This window comes from Pan troglodytes, chromosome 1, assembly GCF_028858775.2.
Source record: "Pan troglodytes isolate AG18354 chromosome 1, NHGRI_mPanTro3-v2.0_pri, whole genome shotgun sequence".
Taxonomy (NCBI): Eukaryota; Metazoa; Chordata; class Mammalia; order Primates; family Hominidae; genus Pan; species Pan troglodytes.
In genome coordinates this window covers 98,999,923-99,021,666 of record NC_072398.2, presented here as the reverse complement: position 1 = coordinate 99,021,666, position 21,744 = coordinate 98,999,923, and the positions used below count along the sequence as shown (strand labels likewise).

Below are 21,744 nucleotides of genomic sequence, written 5' to 3'. Positions count from 1 at the left end.
ACTGCCACACCTGGCTAATTCTTGTATTTTTAGTAGAGATGGGGTTTCACCATGTTGGCCAGGCTGATCTCAAACTCCTGACCTCAGGCAATCCACCCACCTCGGCCTCCCAAAGTGCTGGGATTACAGGCGTGAGCCACCACACCTGGCCTTGAATCATAAATGTTCTAATGGCATCTAGAATGGTGATTCCTTTCCAGAAAGTTTTCAATTTTCTTTGCCCAGATCCATCAGAGGAATCACTATCAATGACAGTTATAGCCTTATGAAATATATTTCATAAATAAGAAGACTTGAAAGTCCAAATTGCTCCTTTATCCCTGGGCGGCAGAATGGATGTTGGGTTAGCAGGCATAAAAACAACAGTAATTTCCTTTTACATCTCCATCAGAGGTCTTGGGTGACCAGGTGGATTGTCAATGAGCAGTAATATTTTGAAAGAAATCTTTTTTCTGAGGAGTAGGTCTCAACAGTGGGCTTAAAGTATTTAATAGGCCAGGTGAGGTGGCTAGTGCCTGCAATCCCAGCACTTTGGGAGGCCAAGACAGGAGGATCACTTGAGCCCATGAGTTTAAGACCAGTCTGTGCAACATGGCAAAACTCTGTCTCTACAAAAAATACAAAAATTAGCCAGGTGTGGTAGCATTTACCTGTGGTCCCAGCTACTAGGGAGGCTGGGGTGAGAGGATCACCCAAGCCCAATGAGGTCGAGGCTGCAGTGAGCCACGATCATGCCACTGCACTCCAGCCTGGGTGACAGAATGAGACCCTGTATCAAAAACAAACCAAAAAAAAAGTATTCAGTAAACCATGCTGTAAACAGATATGCTGTAATCCAGGCTTTGTTTTTCCAATGATAGAGCACAGGCAGAGTAGATTTTGCATAATACTTTAGGATCCTAGAATTTTTGGAATGGTAAATAAGCATTGGCTTCAACTTAAAGTTACCAGTTGGGTTGGGCATGGTGGCTCTCGCCTATAATCCCAGCACTTTGGAAAGCCAAGGTGAGTGGATCACTTGAGGTCAGGAGTTCAATACCAGCCTGGACAACATAGTGAAACTTTATCTCTGCTTAAAACACAAAAATTAGCTGGGTGTGGTGGCGCACACCTGTAGTACCAGCTACTTGGGAGGCTGAGGCATGAGACTCTCTTGAACCTGAGAGGCGGAGGCTACAGTAAGCCAAGACCGCACCACTGCACTCCAGCCTAAGTGACAGAGCAAGACTCTGTCTCAAAAAAAAAAAGAAAAAGAAAAAGAAAACCTGTTGTTTAATGGAGCCACCTTCATCAATGATCCTAGCTAAAGTTTCTGGATAACTTGCTGCAGTTCCTACATCAGCACTTGCTACTTCACCTTGCCCTTTTATGTCATGGAGATAGCTTCTTTCCTCATGAACCAACCTCTGCTAGCTTTTAACTACTCTTCTGCAGCTTCCTCACCTCTGTGGTTTGGAAACAAACTGCAGCATCTCTGAGCTTTGCCTATATGTCTGATCTTTGTCTCTGGTTGCCAGCACATGGGTTCAAAAACCCTTGGAGAATGGGCGCAGTGGCTCACGCCTGTAATTCCAGCACTTTGAGAGGCTGAAGCAGAAGGATTGCTTGAGTCCAGGAGTTTGAGGCTGCAATGAGCTATGACTGCACCACTGCCCTCCAGACTGGGTAATGGAGTGAGACCCCCATCTCTAAAAACAAACTAAGTAAAACCCTTAGAATTTCCTAAGGGACAGAAATGAAGACAGGGCCTTGCTCTGGATTAGGAATTGGTTTAAGGGCATGCTGTGGCTGTTTTGATCTTCTATTGGGACCACTCAAACTTTCTCCATGTCAGCAATAAGGCTGTTTAGCTTTCTTATCATTCATGGCTAACTTATCATTAGCTAGCTGCTTGGCACAAGAGACCTAGTTTTTGGCCTATCTCAGCTTTCTTGGCTTTTGAAATGCCATCTTTACTAAATTTAATCATTTCTAGCTTTTGATTTAACATAAAAGACATGCAACTCTTCTTTACAATTAAACACTTAGAGGCCATTGTAAAGTTATTAATTGACCTAATTTCAATATCGTTGTGTCTCAGGGAATAGGGAGGCCTGAAGAGAGGGAGAGACACAGGAATGGCCATTCAGAAGAGCAGTCAGAACGCACAAATTTATCCATTAAGTTTACCATTTTATATAGGCACAATTTGTGGCACCCCAAAATAATTACAATACTAACATCAAAGATCACTGATCATCTCTGTTTCCACTTGAGGGTTGGGAAAAGAACAAAAATCACTAATCATAGATCACCTTAAAAGATATAATAATAATTTAAGAGTTTAAAATATTATAAGGATTACCACAATGTGACACAGAGACATGAAGTGACTAGGGCTGTTAGAAAAATGGCACCAATAGACTTGCTCGATGCAGGGTTGCAATAAACATTCAATTTGTAAAAAATATAACATCCAGGCCAGGCGCAGTGGCTCATGCCTGTAATCCCAACACTTTGGGAAGCTGAGGCAGGCAGATCACCCAAGGTCAGGAGTTCAAGACCAGCCTGGCCAACATGGTAAAACTCTGTGTCTAAAAAAAAAAAAAAAAAAAAATACAAAAATTAGCCAGACGTGGTAGCAGGTGCCTGTAATCCCAGCTACTTGGGAGGCTAAGGTGGGAGAATCACTTGAACCCGGGAGGCAGAGGTTGCAGTGAGCCGAGATCGTGCCATTGCACTCCAGCCTGGGCGACAGAGCAAGACTCCATCTCAAAAAAAAAAAAAAAAAAAAAATCTGCAAAGTGCAATAAAGGTGAAGCTCAATAAAATATGCCAGTATTCTTTATTATATCACATACTTTTTTTTTTTTTTTTTTAGACAGAGACTCACTCTGTTGCCCAGGCTGGAGTGCAGTGATGCAGTCTCGGCTCACTGCAACCTCTGCCTCCCAGGTTCAAGCGATTCTCCTGCCTCAGTCTCCCGAGCAGCTGGGATTACAGGTGCCTACCACCATGCCTGGCTAATTTATGTATTTTTATTTTTATTTTATTTATTTATTTATTTATTTTTTGCGACGGAGTCTCACTCTGTCACCCAGGCTGGAGTGCAGTGGCTCAATTTCGGCTCACTGCAAGCTCCGCCTCCTGGGTTCACGCCATTCTCCTGCCTCATCCTCCCGAGTAACTGGGACTACAGACGCCTGCCATCATGCCCAGCTAATTTTTTGTATTTTTAGTAGAGACGGGGTTTCACTGTGTTAGCCAGGATGGTCTCGATCTCCTGACCTCATGATCCGCCCGCCTCGGCCTCCCAAAGTGCTGGGATTACAGGTGTGAGCCACCGCGCCTGGCAATTTATGTATTTTTAGTAGAGATGGGGCTTCACCATCTTGGCCAGGCTGGTCTCAAACTCCTAACCTCAGGTGATCCGCCTGCCTCAGCCTCCCAAGGTGCTGGGATTACAGGCGTGAGCCACCGTGCCAAGCCTTTATTATATCACATACATTTTAATAAATGATATTTATTAAGGATTAAGGACTAGATATATAACAGGCACATTTAACTCTCATACCAACCTTATTTATCATCTCTATTTTACAGGTGAGGAGATTGAAACGCAGGGACTATATAATGAGCCCCAAGATCGTAATATCGGTAATTGGTAGAGTAAGGGTTCAAAGCCAGGTCAGTTCACTCAAGAGCCTGTGCTGGTAACAACTGATACTTCCTCCCTGTGTCCTCAAGCAAGTCACTTAACCCCACAGATTTTGGTTTTCCATGCAGTTAAGATAGAGAAGGTGGACTCCATGATTACTAATGTTCCTTTCAACTCTAGTGTTTCCCCTTTTCATTTAAATTGTTTCAAGGCTGGGCATCGTGGCTCATGCCTGTAATCCTAATACTTTGGGAGGTCAAGGCAGGCAGATCACTTGAAGTCAGGAGTTCCAGACCAGCATGGGCAACGTGGTGAAACCCTGTCTCTACAAAAATACAAAATTAGTGGGGCGTGGTGGTGTGTGCCTGTAGTCCCAGCTACTCCAGATGTTGAGGCACGAGAATCGCTTGAACCCGGGAGACGGAGGTTGTAGTAAGCTGAGATTGCCCCACTGCACTCCAGCCTGGGCAACAGATCGAGACTCTCTTAAATAAATAAATAAACAAATAGTTTCAAAACACCACTCTTTTTTTTTTCTTTTTTCTTTTTTTTTGAGATGGAGTCTCGCTCTGTCGCCCAGGCTGGAGTGCAATGGCGCGATCTCGGCTGACTGCAACCTCTGCCTTCCATGTTCAAGCTAGTCTCCTGCCTCAGCCTCTCAAGTAGCTGAGATTACAGACATACACCACCACACCCAGCTAATTTTTTTGTATGTTTAGTAGAGATGGGGTTTCCCCATATTGGCCAGGCTGGTCTCAAACTCCTGACCTCAAGTGATCTGCTCACATGGGCCTCCCAAAGTGCTGGGATTACAGGTGTGAGCCACCACACTTGGCCAAAACACCATTCTTAATGGCTGCATAATATCCTACTTATGAGTAAAAGATAATTTACTATTACCATACTGCTGGACATTTAGGCTGCTTCCAGTTTTTCCCTAATACAATTATCCTCGCAATGAACATTCTGGTGTTTTACAGATTATTTTTTTTAGAATAAATCCTTAGAAATAATTCTATCACCATCCATTCCTGTAATGAGTTTTTTTTTTTTAAGTTTTGTTCATCTAATCAATGTAATTTAAGCTGTGTTATCTTACTATACCTGTTTTTTAAAACCAGTATTATGCCACTATGGGGACTTAGTAAGAAAAAATAAAACACATTTTACTCTTGCCTGATTTCTTTAAGATTTTTAATCATTAATTTTTTCTTTTTTCTTTTTTTTTTTTTGTTTTTGAGATGGAGTTTTGCTCTTGTCACCCAGGCTGGAGTGCAACAGCATGATCTTGGCTCACTGCAACCTCCGCCTCAGTTCAAGGGATTCTCCTGCCTCAACCTCCCAAGTAGCTGGGATTACAGGCACCCACCACCACGCCCAGCTAATTTTTGTATTTTTAGTAGAGATGGGGGTTTCACCATGTTGGCCAGGCTGGTCTCGAACTCCTGACCTCAGGTGATCTACCCGCCTCTGCCTCCCAAAGTGCTGGGATACAGGCTTGAGCCACAGTGCCTGGACATTAGTGTTCTCGTATGTAAAAGTTGTCAGAATCAAAATGGAGTCACTAATGTTAAGAAAACCCTCACAAATAAGGCCAGAAGAAGTCATAATGAAAGGGCTTTTACACTTGCATGCTTGAGAATGAAAAAGACTATACAAAAACCACAACCTTACAAAAAAAGCCATCACAATCTTAGGCAAAAAAGACTTCTACAAGGACATCTGCCCAGCAACTACTTGTTCAGCCTCAGACTGGTATCACCCCTGTTATTAATCCTTGTAGCCAAAGATAATTATTTCAAAACAATTGCATAATCCTCCTGATTTTTCCCTTTAAAAACTTTGGTCTCCCTTTATCTCCTTGAATATGCACATCATTTACTATGGCATGCGGATTCCCATTGCAATGCTCTATTCCCAAATAAACATCATTTGCTTTTAGAGAGTCTCTCTCTCTGCTTGTTATTTAGGTTAACATATATCAGGTCTAGGCCGTGTGTGGTGGCTCACGCCTGTAATCCCAGCACTTTGGGAGGCCGAGGCGGGCAGATCACGAGGTCAGGAGATCAAGAGCATCCTGGCTAATACGGTGAAACCCCGTCTCTACTGAAAATACAAAAAAAAAAAAAAAATTAGCCAGGCATGGTGGCGGGCGCCTGTAGTCCCAGCTACTCAGGAGGCTGAGGCAGAATGGCATGAACCCGGGAGGCAGAGCTTGCAGTGAGCGGAGATGCGCCACTGTGCTCCAGCCTGGGCAACAGAGCGAGACTCCGTCTCAAAAAAAAAAAAGAGAAGGTACTTTGTAATATCCTACCCCACCCTTAAGAAGGTACTTTGTAATATTTTCCCCACCCTTGAGAATGTGCTTTGTAAGATCTACCCCTCTGCCTGCAAAAAATTGCTCCTAACTCCACCGCCTATCCCAAACCTGTAAGAACTAATGATAATCCCACCACCCTTTGCTGACTCCTTTTTCGGACTCAGCTTGCCTGCACCCAGGTGAAATAAACAGCCGTGTTGTTAAAAAAAAATTTTTTTTTGTTTGCATTTCTCTTGTTAAACTGTCTTTTGTTATGTGGCCTCAGCCATGAACCAATGGGTGAGGAAACAATATTATATATCCTTAGGTCTTGAACATGGAAATCAATAAATATTTATTAAATAAGTAAATTTGTCTTGTACTTTTTTGTTTACTCTTTTAGATAACCTTTAGAAAATTTCCATTAGCCGGGTGTGGTGGCACGTGCCTGTAGTCCCAGCTACTCAGGAGGCTGAGGCAGGATAATTGCCTGAACCCGGGAGGCAGAGATTTCAGTGAGCTAAGATCACGCCACCGCACTCCAGCTTGGGAAACAGAGTGAGACTCCATCTCAAAAAAAAAAAATTTTTTTTCATGGTTTCCTCCCTATAAAAAAAATCCAGTGGGAATTTAGATGGGAACTGCATTGAATTTTTAAATTGATTGAGGACAGGCTAAAATCTTCACAATGTTTAGCCTTTTCATCTAAAACTTAGCATGCCTCTCCTTTTATTCACTGGTGAAAAATTAAGAGTGTTTCTATTAAAGGGTGTTTCTAATTTTTTCTCTCTAGTAATAGTTTGATAGTTTGTATTATATAGCTCAAACAAGTCCTCAGTAAGACTATGCCTATGAATTGTATTTGTTGATATGGTGCATGGGATCTTTTTTTCTCTACGTTCTTTACCTAATTATTGCCAGAATATTAGAGTGCTTTGTTTTGTTTTGTTTTTTGAGACAGAGCCTTGCCCTGTCACCCAGGCTCAAGTGCAGTGATGCGATCTTGGCTCACTACAACCTCTGCCTCCCGAATTCAAATGATTCTCCTTCCTCAGCCTCCCAAGTAGATGGGATTACAGGCACCCGCCATCACGCCAGGCTAATTTTTGTATTTTTATTATAGTAGAGATGGGTTTTCCCCATGTTGGCCAAGCTGGTCTCTAACTCCTGGCCTCAAGTGATCTGCCCACCTCGGCCTCCCAAAGTGCTGGGATTACAGAAAACAGCACCTGGCATGAGCCCCTGCACCTGGTCTAGAGTGTTTTTTTTCTGAACGACTTCATTAATTCAAATAGTTTAGTTGAGCACAAAGATTCCATCATCTGCTTTTCTCCCAGAATTTAAGCCACTTATTTATTTACTATCTTATTGTATTTGTCGGAACTTCTATAACAACGTCAAATTATAGAGGCTGAGAGACTGAATAACAAATGGACAATGGCAAGATCATATGAAAAATTGAACTTTGACCCATGATGTGCAACACCTTGCCCAGGAGATCAACCCTTTATCTACAATAAACAACTCAGGAAGCCAGTCTGCTATAAGTCAGACTTAGAGGAAGCCAGTTTGCTATCTCTAGTGACAATCCAAGAAGCTAAAAAATAACTTCTGTAACAATTGGCCTAAAATGGCCAGGACTTGATCGATAACTGATGGCGTCCAGAATTGTAGTCCCCATTTCCAGCATAGGACCAACCAAGGAAAGCCAAATATGCACCACTAACCAATCACATAAGACGCCCACTTCTGGTTAGCTCACCTACAGCTTCCTCATGCCAACAGCTTCCAATCAGGGCTTTTTTCCTCTATAAAGCTTTCCCATTTCTCTGCCTGCCTTTGGGTCTCTGCCCAAATGCCAGTGCTGGTAGCTGACTCCCTTGCTAAAGCAAGTTCAGAATAAACAGCCGTTGCTTCTCTCATTTGGTAGGTCTTTTTTCTTTTAAAGACAGAGTCTCACTCTGTCACCCAGGAGTGCAGTGGTGCCATCTCAACTCACTGTAACCTCTGCCTCCCCAGTTCAAGTGATTCTCCTGCCTTAGCCTCCCAAGTAGCTGGGACTACAGGTGCATGCAGGAGCTCAAGACCAGCCTGGCCAACATGGTGAAACCCCATCTCTACTAAAAATACAAAAATTAGCCAGGCGTGGTGGTGGGCGCCTGTAATCCCAGCTACTCGGGAGGCTGAGGCAGAAGAGTCACTTGAACCCGGGAGGCAGAGGTTGCAGTGACCAGAGATCGCACCACTGCACTCCAGCCTAGGCAACAAGAGTGAATTCCGTCTCAATAAATAAATAAAGTGGCCGGACGCAGTGGCTCACACCTGCAATCCCAGCACTTTGGGAGGCCAAGACGGGCAGATAGCAAGGTCAGGAGTTTGAGACCAGCCTGACCAACATGGTGAAACCTCATCTGTACTAAAAATACAAAAATTATCCCAGCGTGGTGGTGCATGCCTGTATTCCCAGCTACTCAGGAGGCTGAGGCAGGAGAATTGCTTGAACCCAGGAGGAGGAGGTTGCAGTGAGCTGAGATCACACCACTGCAGTCCAGCCTGGGTGACAGAGCGAGACTCCATCTCAATAAATAAATAAATAAATAAATAAATAAAATTTAAAACAATTTTAAAAAGACAAAAAGGAGAAATATTATCATCTAATACAAAAAATGATTCGTATAATTATTATATTTAAAAACTGTGGCCGGGCACGGTGGCACCTGCAATCTCAGCACTTTGGGAGGCCAAGGTGGGCGGATCACTTGAGGCCAGGAGTTTGTGACCAGCCTGGCCAACATGGCAAAACCCCACCTCTACTAAAAATACAAACATTAGCCAGGGTGGTGGAATCCCAGCTACCCGGGTGGCTGAGGCACAAAAATTGCTTGACCCTGAGAGGCGGAGGTTGCAGTGAGCCGAGATCACACCACTGCACTCCAGCCTGGGCAACAGAGCGAGACTCTGTCTCAAAAAAAAAAAGGAAAGAAAGAAAAATAGAAAGTATGTTAATAGAATAAAGTAATTTACATAGAATCAAAGGAAGCAAGAATTTGGCAGCATTAGTCTAATAGTGCTGAGCGTACTGCTGCCAAAGTCAGACAAACTGAACACAACAAATACTAAAACCTCTAGAAAGAATACTCCAGTGTGGATCAGGGTAGGTTCCTCATACTTGTCAAACACATAAAATATCCCTCTAGCACCCTCTCCTCCACTTCTATGCTCACCTGAGAGGATTCTGATTGTGCACTTGGCCTCTCAGTTACCTTTCCTAGAAGGGATACACGAGACCTTCACCTAGCAACATGACTACTGCACTTGAAATGTGGCTAATCCAGGCACTTTGGGAGGCCAAGGAGGGAGGATCACTTGAGCCCAGGAGTTTGAGACCAGCCTGGGCAACATGGTGAGATCCTATCTTTATAAAAAGAAAAAAAAAGAAGAAGAAAGTAACTAAATAAAAATAAAACTCTGTTAAAAAAAAAAAGAAAGAAAGAAAAGTGGCTATCTGAATTGAGATTTGCTGTAAGCATAAAATCCATCCCAGATTTGGAAGACTTTGCATGAAAAAAATACAAAACATCTTACTAATGATTTTTTATATTGATTACATGTAGAAAGTATAATATTTTGAATATGTTGGGTTAATTAAAATACATTAAAATTAATTTTACCTGTTTCTTTTTAGTTTTTTAAATATGTCTACTAGAAAATTCTAAATACATCTGTGACTTGCATTTTTATTTTATTTATTTATTTATTTCTTGAGACAGAGTCTCATTCTGTCACCCAGGCTGGAGTAGAGTGGCTCGATCTTGGCTTACTGCAGCCTCTGCCTCCCAGGCACAAACAATTCTCCTACCTCAGCCTCCCGAGTAACTGGGATTACAGACACCCACCACCATGCCTGGCTAATTTTTGTGTTTTTAGTAGAGACAGGGTTTCACCATGTTGGCCAGGCTGGTCTCCAACTCCTGACCTCAGGTGATCCACCCGCCTTGGCCTCCCAAAGTGCTGGGATTATAGGTGAGAGCCACCGCACTCCACCAACTTGCATTTTTGACAGAATTATATGTCTATTAAAGAGCGCCAATTTAGAACACTGAACAATAATACCATAATCAATGTAAATATACATTCTCCCTGTAAATTAATAAATTGACAACTTGATTTAGAAATCTGACTTTGGTGAATTTTCACGGCACAAGTCTGTCCCTCACATATTGATCGATTTTGTATTTACAAACTCAAATACATCTCCTTCTATAGCCCTGCAAAATGAAGGATCAAGCCTTCACTGAAGTGAGCAAATCAAAGTTTTGGCATCTTCTGAGCTTTCTGGGCACAAGCTGTCAGCTCAGCCATTTCTCTGCCTGCAATTTCGCTCTTGGTTTATAATCTTGGGTTTAGGCTGTTTTTCAAGGGATAGAGTTGGTATCATTCATATTTGTTTTCCTATCACTTATGTTCCTTAAACAAAGGATTTTAAAAGTTCGTTAAATATTCTACATTTTATGCCTTTGATCATAGCTGTAAGACTGCTTGCCTTGAAAAGGATTTGCACATAATTCTCCATGGTTTTTTTCTTAATATGTTAATTGCAAACCACTTGTAAAGATTGAGTACATGAAGATCTGAAAGACAGCAGTTATTTACAGTCATGTAAAGTAAAAATGGCAAGTGATATCTAATTAATAGCTAATAACCTAATAATATGGAGTGGAAACTTGATAACCATTACAGCACACTGTATTTTATTATCAAGGACAGAGCCTTAGAGACAGACCACAGAATTGATATTTCATCATTATGCGATGGCCTACATTATATGACCTCTTATTTGTCCCTCAACTCCAATAGCAACCTCAAGGCTGATATAGAATAGCAGTGGAAAGGAAAATAAATGACACAAAAAGAAAAGTAGGTTTATCATGGGACCAATGTAGTGCTTTGGCCTCATAGCAGAGACCAGATGGTAGCAGCTCCTCTCTCAGCAGGTAGCTCCTCGATGTCCTACGGGTTGTAAACAACAAATTCACATCATCTTCACCTGCTAATAATTATTTTTTAAAATATTGCGGCAACATCGAAACAATGCTGAAAATACAATCCCTCAATATAAGAAGAAAAAAATTTTTCCTAAATATTTAGTCTGTTAAAAGAAAAAGTCTTTTCTGAGAAATGCTATTACCCACTAGAAAATCTTGGCTTCTTAAAATCCAAGAATATTCTCATCTCTTTTTTTTTTTGAGACAGAGTCTCACTCTGTCGCCCAGGCCAGAGTGCAGTGGCGCGATCTCGGCTCACTGCAAGCTCCACCTCCCAGGTTCAAGCGATTCTCCTGCCTCAGCCTCCTGAGTAGCTGGGATTACAGGCACGTGCCACCATGCCCGGCTAATTTTTGTATTTTTTAGTAGAGACGAGGTTTCACCATATTGGCCAGGCTGCTCTCCAACTCCTGACCTTGTGATCCACCTGCCTCGGCGTCCCAAAGTGTTGGGATTACAGGCGTGAGCCACAGCGCTCGGCCTCTTATTTTTAAATAAAGTAAATGGCCCTCATTTTACCCAGTTTTGTGACTTTGTAAAAGCCAATGAAAATGCCTGAGAAACTACTGACATTAGTTTTACTGCAGTTAAATATTTGTTAACTTTGCCAGGCGCGGTGTCCCGTGCCTGTAGTCCCAGCTACTTGGGAGGCTGAGGCAGGAGACGGCTTGAGCCCAGGAGTTCTGGGCTGTAGTGTGCTATACCGATCGCGTGTCCGCACTAAGTTCGGCACCAATATGGTGACCTCCCAGGAACAGGGGACCACGAGGTTGCCTAAGGGGAGGGGTGAACTGGCCAAGGTCAGAAATAGAGCAGGTCAAAACTCCCGTGCGGATGAGTAGCAGGATCGTGCTTGTGAATAGCCACTGCACTCCACCCTGGGTAACAGACCCTGTCTCTCTCTCTAGATAGATAGATGATAGATAGATAGATAGATAGATAGATAGATAGATAGATAGATAGATAGATAGATGATAGATAGAGCGTGTATATATATACATATGCTAATTCTATAGAAACATATAACTGTCCTTTGACATTTTAATAAAAATTGTGTATACAAGATTTCAAATTTAATTATTCTCTTCTCCTTCCATAGCATCAAAGACATCTTTTGGTTGCACAAGAAAAAGTGAAGCAAATATTCTCTGAAAAGTGACTGATGCCAATAAAACGTATAATTTTTGTATGTTTAATAGAGATGGGGTTTCACCATGTGTTGGCACGCGCCTGTAGTCCCAGCTACCCTGGAGGCTGAGGCAGGAGAATCGCTTGAACTCAGGAGGCGGAGGTTGCAATGAGCCGAAATCGTGCTACTGCACTCCAGCCTGGCAACAGAGCGAGACTCTGTCACACACACAAAAAAAGTATAATTTGATGACAGTTTTTCTTCAATAGTTTAAGACACTTCTAACAAACTATAATTTAGTTGTCCTAATTAAAAGAAGAAAAATGTTAATAATCTCACACAGTGACCTCTACAAAATTCCCTCAATGGACCCATTCTTTCCTTCGGAGAGAGAGGAAAAGGATCCTACATCTTATACCTTAAAGCTCTTAATCACTTTACATGTGGGCTACATGTCATTTTTCAACGGTTTCCCTCTGGGTAGTTGGTTGCTCCAATATTTTCCAGAATTGATTCGTTCTTAGGTACCAACTTGACCGTTCAATTCAGCAATTCTGGCTTTAAAATAGAAGAAAAGGCCGGGCGCGGTGGCTCACGCCTGTAATCCCAGCACTTTGGGAGGCCGAGGCGGGCAGATCACGAGGTCAGGAGATCGAGACCATCCTGGCTAACACGGTGAAATCCTGTCTCCACTTAACATACAAAATATTAGCCAGGCGTGGTGGCGGGCGCCTATAGTCCCAGCTACTCGAGGCAGGAGAATGGCGTGAACCTGGGAGACAGAGCTTGCAGTGAGCCGAGATCGTGCCACTGTGCTCCAGCCTGGGCGACAGAGCAAGGCTCTGTCTCAAAAAATAAATAAATAAATAAATAATAAAATAAAATAGAAGAAAAATAGGAGTAGGAACAACGTGGAATGGTAGGTTAGCCCCTGGGGACAAGAAGAGAAGTTCACTTAAGCAAAGGTCACCTAAGTGCAAACTTGAACCAGACTGTGCACAAACAAGTGACAGAAGCGAAAGTGGCCTCAGCTGCAAATGCAGCACTTGATAAACCACACTCATGATCAGCCCTCATTTCCACCTTAGAGAGCTTGAAAACATACCTAACTCCACCATTTATAGCTGCTGAGCAGGTGGATGACATTCGTCAACGTGGGGTTTAGAATAATGCAATGTTTGAAATAAAATTAGAAAGAAAATAAGGCCAGGCACGGTGGCTCACGCCTCGAACCCCAGCATTTTGGGAGGCCGAGGCAGGGGGATCGCTTGAGCCCAAGAATTCGAGACCAACCTGGGCAACAGGACAAGACTCCATGTGTATTAAAAAAAAAAAATTAAGAAAACAAAAGCTTTGTTAATCGTTAAGTAAGGATTGCAAAATGGAAGACAGTAAAGAAAAGGAAGGTCCTAAGAATCTGACCCACGAGTTTCAGTCCAAGTAACCTGGACCTGCCCAGAGGAAGCAAAGCGGAAGTAGGATCCAGAACGTTTTCAGCAGGCCGCCTGCGCCCCCGCGCATGCGCAGGTCTCTGACTTTGACCGTTTTGGCGGGTGCGCGCCAGCCCTAGTTTATCTATAGAGGGGAAGGGCGGTGCGGGACCACGTGACTGGGGTTGCGGCATTTCTGGCCCAATCCGAGACGGTTTCGTAGAGCGCCCTGTAGAGCAATTCGGGTTGCCCGGGTCCTTTCCGAGTCTTGACCTCCTCTTTTGCTTCTGGCTTTTCGACTCTGCTCTTGAATCTAAAAATTTGCCTTGGCAGAAGTTTTTCCCTGTGTTCCAGGAATTACATTAGGGACACACTCTAAAGTGATCAGCACTTTTTATTTTTTTCCTTCATCAACTAAAATAACATTGCTGTCTCCCCAAGACGCTCGAATTCTGTTCTATTGCTTGAGATTCCAGAATCGCTGGAGGGCGCCCTGTTGTAAAAATAGCACTCCCCACAAAAAGAGAGAGAAAGTTTTATCTATATCAGGGGTTGAGGATTGGAGAAATAAAGATGAAAAATTTAAAGACGCAAGTGTCCCCTAGGACTATGACAGATAACGTACCTCAACACGTACCCCCAAAGGTCACTTTGTCAGTTTAAGCATTTAAAATCTCCCAATCTGTCTATTCAAGCCTATCAAAAATCTGAAGTAGTGATGCTGAGATAATATGTGGTTGGTCCAACCCAGTGGAGTGTGACGGGGAAACAGGGCTTAGAGAAATTTAATCTTAAAACTGGAGTACTTTCCTCATTTCCCTGAGATAAAGGGAATTGGGGGAAAAGCAAAATGGATGAGGCTAAGTTCTAGAGCTCTAATCCTTCACGTACTGACTGCTACAGCCCGGGAAGCTTAGCAGTGGTTCATGTCACATACCCCAATATACATGGCTTGGTAAAAATACGTGTTGACAGGCCAGGCGCAGTGGCTCACCCCTGTAATCCTATCACTTTGGGAGGCTGAGGCGGGCGGATCACTATGTCAGGAGTTCCAGACCAGCCTGACCAACATGGTGAAATCCTGTCTCTACTAAAAATACAAAAATTAGCTGGGCGTGGTGGCACGCGCCTGTAATCCCAGCTACTCAGGAGGCTGAGGCAGGAGAATCGCTTGAACCCGGGAGGCGGAGGTTGCAGTGAGCCGAGATCGTGCCACTGCACTCCAGCCTGGGCGACAGAGTGAGACTCTGTCTCCAAAAAAAAAAAAAAAGTGTTGGTAAAAGTATCCAATTTACTGAAAAAATTTCTCACCCGTAATCCTTTTCAGAAAGATTTAACTAATTCCCCACAGATAATAAATCCTCCACACTACAAAAATTGGTTTGTTTTTAACTCAGCATATTCTCAGAAAAGTGGCCGGTGGTGGAGCAGAGTGCAACACAGCTCAAAGCGCTGGACTCACAGGAGCTTCGCTGCAGACTTGCAGTGACAGTGACTGCTGCTTCCCTTGGTTTCCTCTGGTGTTGCTGTCATTGGTAATTTAGTAGTTTCAACTGCAGTTCCTTCCATTACACTTACAGATTCTTCTACGGACCCCCAGAATTCCTCAGTCACAGCTCTCTATATAAATGGCTTTGAAAGCCACTGACTACACTGTTGGTGTCTACTCAGTGCCAAGAGAAATGGACTCTGGGAGAAAATCCCTCCAAGTGGAGAAACCCTGTAACCCCTTTGAGCTAATTCCGGGGAGTGACTCTAGCCAGGAAAAGTCACAACTAAAGCGGAAAACAGATCGTAGCCTTCATCATCGGCAAGATGGTGCAGTTTATTTAATAGAAAAATCAATATACTGCCATAAAAAATATTTTTTAAAAAAGGTTTTTTAAAGATAATAGGAGGCCAGTCGTGGTGGCTCACGCCTGTAATCCCAGCACTTTGGGAGGCCAAGGTGGGTGGATCACCTGAGGTCAGGAGTTCGAGACCAGCCTGGTCAACATAGTGAAACCCCGTCTCTACTAAAAATACAAAAAATTAGCTGGGTGTGGTGGCGGGCGCCTGTAATCCCAGCCACTCGGGAGGCTGAGGCAGGAGAATCGCTTGAACCCGAGAGGCAGAGGTTGCAGTGAGCCGAGATCATGCCATTGCACTCCCGCCTGGGCAACAAGAGTCAAACTCTGTCTAAAAAAAAAAAAAAAGATAATAGGGAAGTCAGAGAAAGTAGGCAAGTGTTTACAGTGTCGAAGTTACTTCTTGAAGCTAGAACAGGTAGTTTTCACCAGAGCTGTGTGCCTATTTGGTGGCTTGTGTCAGTATTAACCATCAACATGGATGTGTCCATATTATAAGTGATCAAGTCCAAACAAAAATTTGAATTATTTGTAAATATTCGTGAAGTTAGAAAAGGTTATACCTGCTTCTGATTATTAATCCGAGTTTTGGAGTATTTATTTATTTATTTATTTAAGATGGAGTCTTGCTCTGTTGCCCAGGCTGGAGTGCAGTGGCACAGTCTTGGCTCACTGCAACCTCTGCCTACTGGGTTCAAATGATTCTCCTGCCTCAGCCTCCGGAGTAGCTGGGATTACAGGTGAGCCCCACCACACCTGGCTAATTTTTGTATTTTTGGTAGAGATGAGGTTTCGCCATGTTGGCCAGGCTGGTCTGGAACTCCTAACCTCAGGTGATTTGCCCGCCTCAGGCTCCCAAAGGGCTGGGATTACAGGCGTAAGCCACCGTACCCGGCCTCAGGGTATTATGGGATAACCCTACTTCAGGGTCTTACTACCCAAAAATGTGACTAGATTTGTATGAAATAAAGTATTTTGGGTTGGGTGCGGTGGCTCACGCCCATAATCCCAGCACTTTTAGGAGGCCGAGACCGGCAGGTCTCTTCAGGAAAGGAGTTCGAGACCAGCCTAGGCAACACGGTGAAACCCCATCTCTACTAAAAATACAAAAAAAAAAAAAAAAAAGCTGGGCGAGGCATGGTGGCGCGTGCCTGTAATCCCAGCTACTCAGGAGGCTGAGGCAAGAGAATCCCTTAAACCCTGGAGGCAGAGGTTGCAGTGAGCCAAGATCGTGCCACTGCACTCCAGCATGGGTGACAGAGCGAGACTAGTCTCAAAAAAAAAAAAAGCAATTTTCTTGGAGATCAACTCATTTTGTAATTTCCATTTTGTGGTGTAACCATTCTCCTTCACGTTAGGGTTAGTAACACAAGTAACTACCTCAGGCGGAAGTACCCATGCCAGGTTCTCAAATCTTAGGCTGAATTAGTACATGAAAAAGGCATGCAGTAGTAGAATTCTATAGTTAAGCAACAGCTGCAGGATATCATTGCATCCAGTACTAGAAACAAGAGAGGGGAAATCTTCAGCAACTGAAAGCATGTCACATTCCAAAGCCTCTCTTTAAAATATAGAAAAAACTATACTTAAAGGTGTCTTCAGTCACAATCTCTCACTGAATTGCTTCATTATCTAACAACTTCATCAAAAACTTTGTGTGGTTCCACCACTTTCTGTAACCAAGAGGTGAAAGGCTTTGAATTTTTTAAAGATAATACCTGCAAAAAATTATATTAATTTCAGTAAATAATACCTTTAGTTGAAAATACTTCAATATTTTCCATCTCTCAGGAAGCAGAGTTCAATAATTAAAATACCTTCTCAATATTAAACTGTAAAGCAATCATGAAAACATTACTAATTATACTTGTGCCTTGAATATAAAATTCCAGTTGTCTACATATGAAACATTTTAAAAATCACTTACCGTAGAGAAACCAAAAAGAGAGCAGAAAAAAACTATTGTTTCAAGTTTGATTTTGCTCTAGTAAACATTTAAGTATTATGTATATTTCCATTTATATTATCAAGATTCAGAAGATAAACATACAGTATAATTGGAGAACTTTGGATTCACTTTAGAAAAAACTATTGATATACAATAGTCTTATAATCACTTTAATAAACCACAGATAATATAAGTATCGGTAATAAACTTATTACTTCAAATCAAACTGCAGAAAGTACTGGTTCAATTTGCAACCCCAAAAGGAAAATTAAGAGAATACAAATTTTTTTTCTGCCTTTTGGACAAGAAGTTAATAAAGAAGGCCGGGTGTGGTGGCTCACGCCCGTAATCCCAACACTTTGGAAGACTGAGGCTGGTGGATCACCTGAGGTCAGGGAGTTCGAGACCGGCCTGACCAACATGGCGAAACCTCATCTCTACTAAAAATACAAAATTAGCTGGGCGTGGTGGTACATGCCTGTAATCCCAGCTACTCGGGAGGCTGAGGCAGGAGAATCTCTTGAACCCAGGAAGTGGAGGTTGCGGTGAGCCGAGATCGCGCCATTGCCCTCCAGCCTGGGCAATGAGAGCGAAATTCTGTCTCAAAAAAAAAAAAAGTTAAGAAAGAAGATGATGAGTTAAAACTATTAAATTGTAATGCCAGCTGGGAGCAGTGGCTCATGCCTGTAATCCCAGCACTTTGGGAGGCTGAGGCAGGCAGATCATGAGGTCAGGAGATCGAGACCATCCTGGCCAACATGGTGAAACCCTGTCTCTACTAAAATACAAAAAATTAGCCAGGCATGGTGGTGCATGCCTGTAGTCCCAGCTACTCAGGAGGCTAAGGCAGGGGAATCGCTTGAACCCGGGAGGCAGAGGTTGCAGTGAGTCGAGATGGCGCCATTGCACTCCAGCCTGGTGATAGAGCAAGATTCCATCTCAAAAAATAAATAAATAAATTGTAATGCCTTATATCACATCCAAGTATTTAAATCAGTTAACTTTCAAGCTGTTAGTTTTTAAAAAGACCTTCAAAGCCGCTAATGGTATTGTTGAAAAAGTGAATGCTATACACTGAAACTAATCATTATAACAAATCTTCAATTTATTTGAAGCAATTCAGTTTCAAAAACTTTAAGTTACAGCAGTCACAGAAAAAAACAGGGAACAGTCAAAAACAATAAAAGAATAATCAGGAGTACTGCAAATTTTTTTGTTTGTTTTTAACACTGTCATGGCTTTATTCAAAACACAGTTGCACAAAAGTATTAACTTCAAAGTTTTTGAGGAGATTCTTGAGGAACTTAACACACTATATACATACTGCCATACAAAGAGCATTAAAATAGGACCGAAAACTTCTACAAAATATAAAACCCACCCTTACTTATTTGCATGAAAATACCACCCACAAAGCTAAATAAGTCTTAAAAGTTATCTGGAGGCTCTAAGTGTTGTTTTCAAACCAAAGTACTCTAATTTTGATTGCACAGTAAGATGATTGATAAGAAAGTCAATATATAGATTTCATTTTAAAAATAAGTATTTTGTAATCTGGCATAGTATGTAATGAGAATTGTTAGGAACTAGAACAGGGAATTTCAGTTTTTAAAAGCAGAAGAAAAATGTTATCTTTTTGGGGATTCCAATCCCCTCACTAAACTTATCCCAAGGGTTTTCTTTCGGTCAGTTGTACAACATTTTTAGTTTCTCCACAAGTAACATCATAATTTTTACTTTAAAACACCAAGTCATACATTTTACATTGTAGAAGCAGTAGCAGCAGTACTATACCCAGTATTTAAATATGTCCCAGTATAGAAGCATAACTTCAATTAATTTGCTGACACTAACTTTTTAAAAACTTACAAATATTCAAAACAAAGGGAAAAAATTTTAGATAGCCAAGATTTAAAAAGCCATTGCCTTGAACATGGAGCCTCCATAGCAAAAGAGGAGATATACTTGTATACTCATTATATTTTATTTAGTAGCCATGTAAGGAAACACACACTCACTTATCCCAAATATTTTTCTACTTTTAATGGACATCCACTTGAAAACAAATCTTAATTTTAATGTCGATTTAGTTTCAAATACTTTTCCAGCTGCCTAGTATATTCCAATTAAATGCTATTATTATATCTGCTTTAAAACTGTGAATTAAAGGTTAGAAATACTTTGCAGAGTGGTATCCAAATCATTTGAGAGGCCAACATTAAAATTTGACTTTAATGTCTTATTAATATATCAACAGGCAATTGTTCTGACTTTTGAGGAACACTAACACTGCTTCCAAAAGCACCCCTGCTTTTCTTTCTTCATCCCACTAATATTGTCTTAGATGTTGTCAACCAAGAAACATTTATGGTAAGCAGAGCTTACTGCATAAAACTGTATTGATAATATATTCTTATGTCAGAAAATACTCAATTTCTTCTACTTCACTTATTTAAAACCCAGACAGGACTGAAAGGTAGTTGAGGTATAAGACTAAAGGTTTTCCTGGGTTTCACAAGTTTCCCAACTTCCTTTTGAGAGAGCAGGAGGGAGTGAAACAAGAAGGGAAGGTGATCATAAAGGAATTGCTAAGAAGAAAAAGAATGCACACCTAAAAACAAAATAAACAACCATCAGCATGTCATGATTTGCAGCCTGACAAAAGGGCTTACCTGCATGTCTCTGGACTTAGTATAAGCAATTTTTCCTTCAAAAATAAAATCTTATCAGTCACCACTAAATCCATGAACCATATTACTGAATAGAACCTCCACAAAATCCATGAACTATGTTGCTGAATAGAACCTTTACTATTCTGCTTCTATTTTCCAAGTTACTTGTGACAAAAAAGCAACCAAACACTCATAGTCAAAAAAAAAAAAAAAAAAAAAAGGTAACTGCCTTCAAACTAAAGATTCCTGGATCACCTCTAAAAAAATAACCAACTTACCACTCAAGAGACTATTGTCATTTTATATTATAGCAAACTGTAATTTCAGTTAATTTATAAATAAGGAATGAAATGCGCCATACTACACCTGTGTAAAAGTGATCATGTTTTAATTATGGGCTAAAAATGACTAATACAGTAAGCTTGAATTTAAAAAATTAAGTCTAAATAAATTGCTAGGGAATTCCACAATGGGAGTCAATGAAAATTTTTCTCTACATACAATATGATCATTAACAGACTAGTTCTTATTTGGAATGATAAGGCAAAAATAGTAAAACCACACTTTTCCTATAAAAAGTTACACATTATCTTCTGTAGGGATAGCTATCGTACATGAAGAAACAAAGATGTGATCACTCTATTGCACACCCAGAAACATTAGAGAATCTGGTCTTAGAATGATCTAGTCATCTTCTTCCTCTCCATCGTCTTCAGCATCTCGTTTCCTCTTCTCCCCTCGAAGACCTCCTTCTTCTTAAAGAGTGGAAAGAAAAATGCAAAGTGCTTAATTTTAACAAATGAGGATTGGTTACATTTTTGAATCTTAGTGAAAAGTTAATGGCAAGGCCTAGCACGGTGGCTCACACCTGTAATCCCAGCACTTTGGGAGGCTGAGGTGGATGGATCACTTGAGGCCTGGCCAACAAGGTGAAACCCCATCTCTACTAAAAATACAAAAAATTAGCCAGGCGTGGTGGCGGGTGCCTGTAATCCCAGCTACTCCAGAGGCTAAGGAAGAATTCCACGAACCTGGAAGGCAGAGGTTCCAGTGAGCCAAGATCGCGCCACTGCACTCCAGCCTGGGCAACCGAGCAAAACTTTGTCTCCAAAAAAAAAAAAAAAAAGTTAATGGCAGAAGAAAATTGGCCAGGTAAGGTGGCTCACGCCAGTAATTCCAATACCTTGGGAGGCCGAGCCAGGCGGATCACTTGAGGTCAGGAGTTGGAGACCAGCCTGGCCAATAGGGTAAACCCCCCATCTCTACTAAAAATATAAAAATCAGCTGGGTGTGGTGGCAGACGCCTGTAGTCCCAGCCACCTGGGAGGCTGGGGCAGGAGAATTGTTTAAACCCAGGAGGCAGAGGCTGCAGTGAGCCGAGATTGCACCACTGCACTCCAGTCTGGGCGACAGAGCAAGACTGTCTCAAAAGAGGGAGGGAGGGCAGGCTAAGAGAGGAAGAGAGGAAGAGAGGAAGGAAGGGAGGGAGGAAGGAAAGGAAGGAGAGTGGGAGGAAGGGAGGGAGGGAAGGAAGGAAGGAAGGCAGGAAGGAAGGAAGGAAGGAAGGAAGGAAGGAAGGAAGGAAGGAAGGAAGGAAGGAAGGAAATTATACTTCAAGTTTCCTCTCTGAATTTCTTTAAATTTGAGTAGGTTGAAAACAGACTTAACAGGCTTAGAAATCCATAATTACAGTTTGCTATGCACCCTTGTGGCCATATCATGAAGTACAGATTAAGA

The 21,744-nt window shown here is 42.0% G+C and overlaps 1 protein-coding gene across 17 annotated transcripts in view; it reads right to left on the bottom strand.

Moving 5' to 3' along the window:
* Positions 1-18,419: 18,419 nt before the first annotated feature.
* ANP32E (acidic nuclear phosphoprotein 32 family member E) overlaps positions 18,420-21,744 on the bottom strand; it is a 39,802-nt gene continuing 36,477 nt past the window's right edge. For 6 of the 17 annotated variants that reach the window (XM_054670472.2, XM_054670451.2, XM_054670470.2 and 3 more), the window contains 2 exons: positions 21,039-21,112; positions 18,420-20,762 (listed from right to left, as the gene is read on the bottom strand). In XM_054670472.2, coding sequence (XP_054526447.1) covers positions 20,682-20,762; positions 21,039-21,112 — 155 coding nt within the window. In that variant the 3' untranslated portion in view covers positions 18,420-20,681. Of the gene's footprint in view, positions 20,763-21,038; positions 21,113-21,744 lie in introns of those variants that run through there. The other 11 variants (XR_010158442.1, XM_001167810.6, XM_063814202.1 and 8 more) reach the window with 4 other exon arrangements.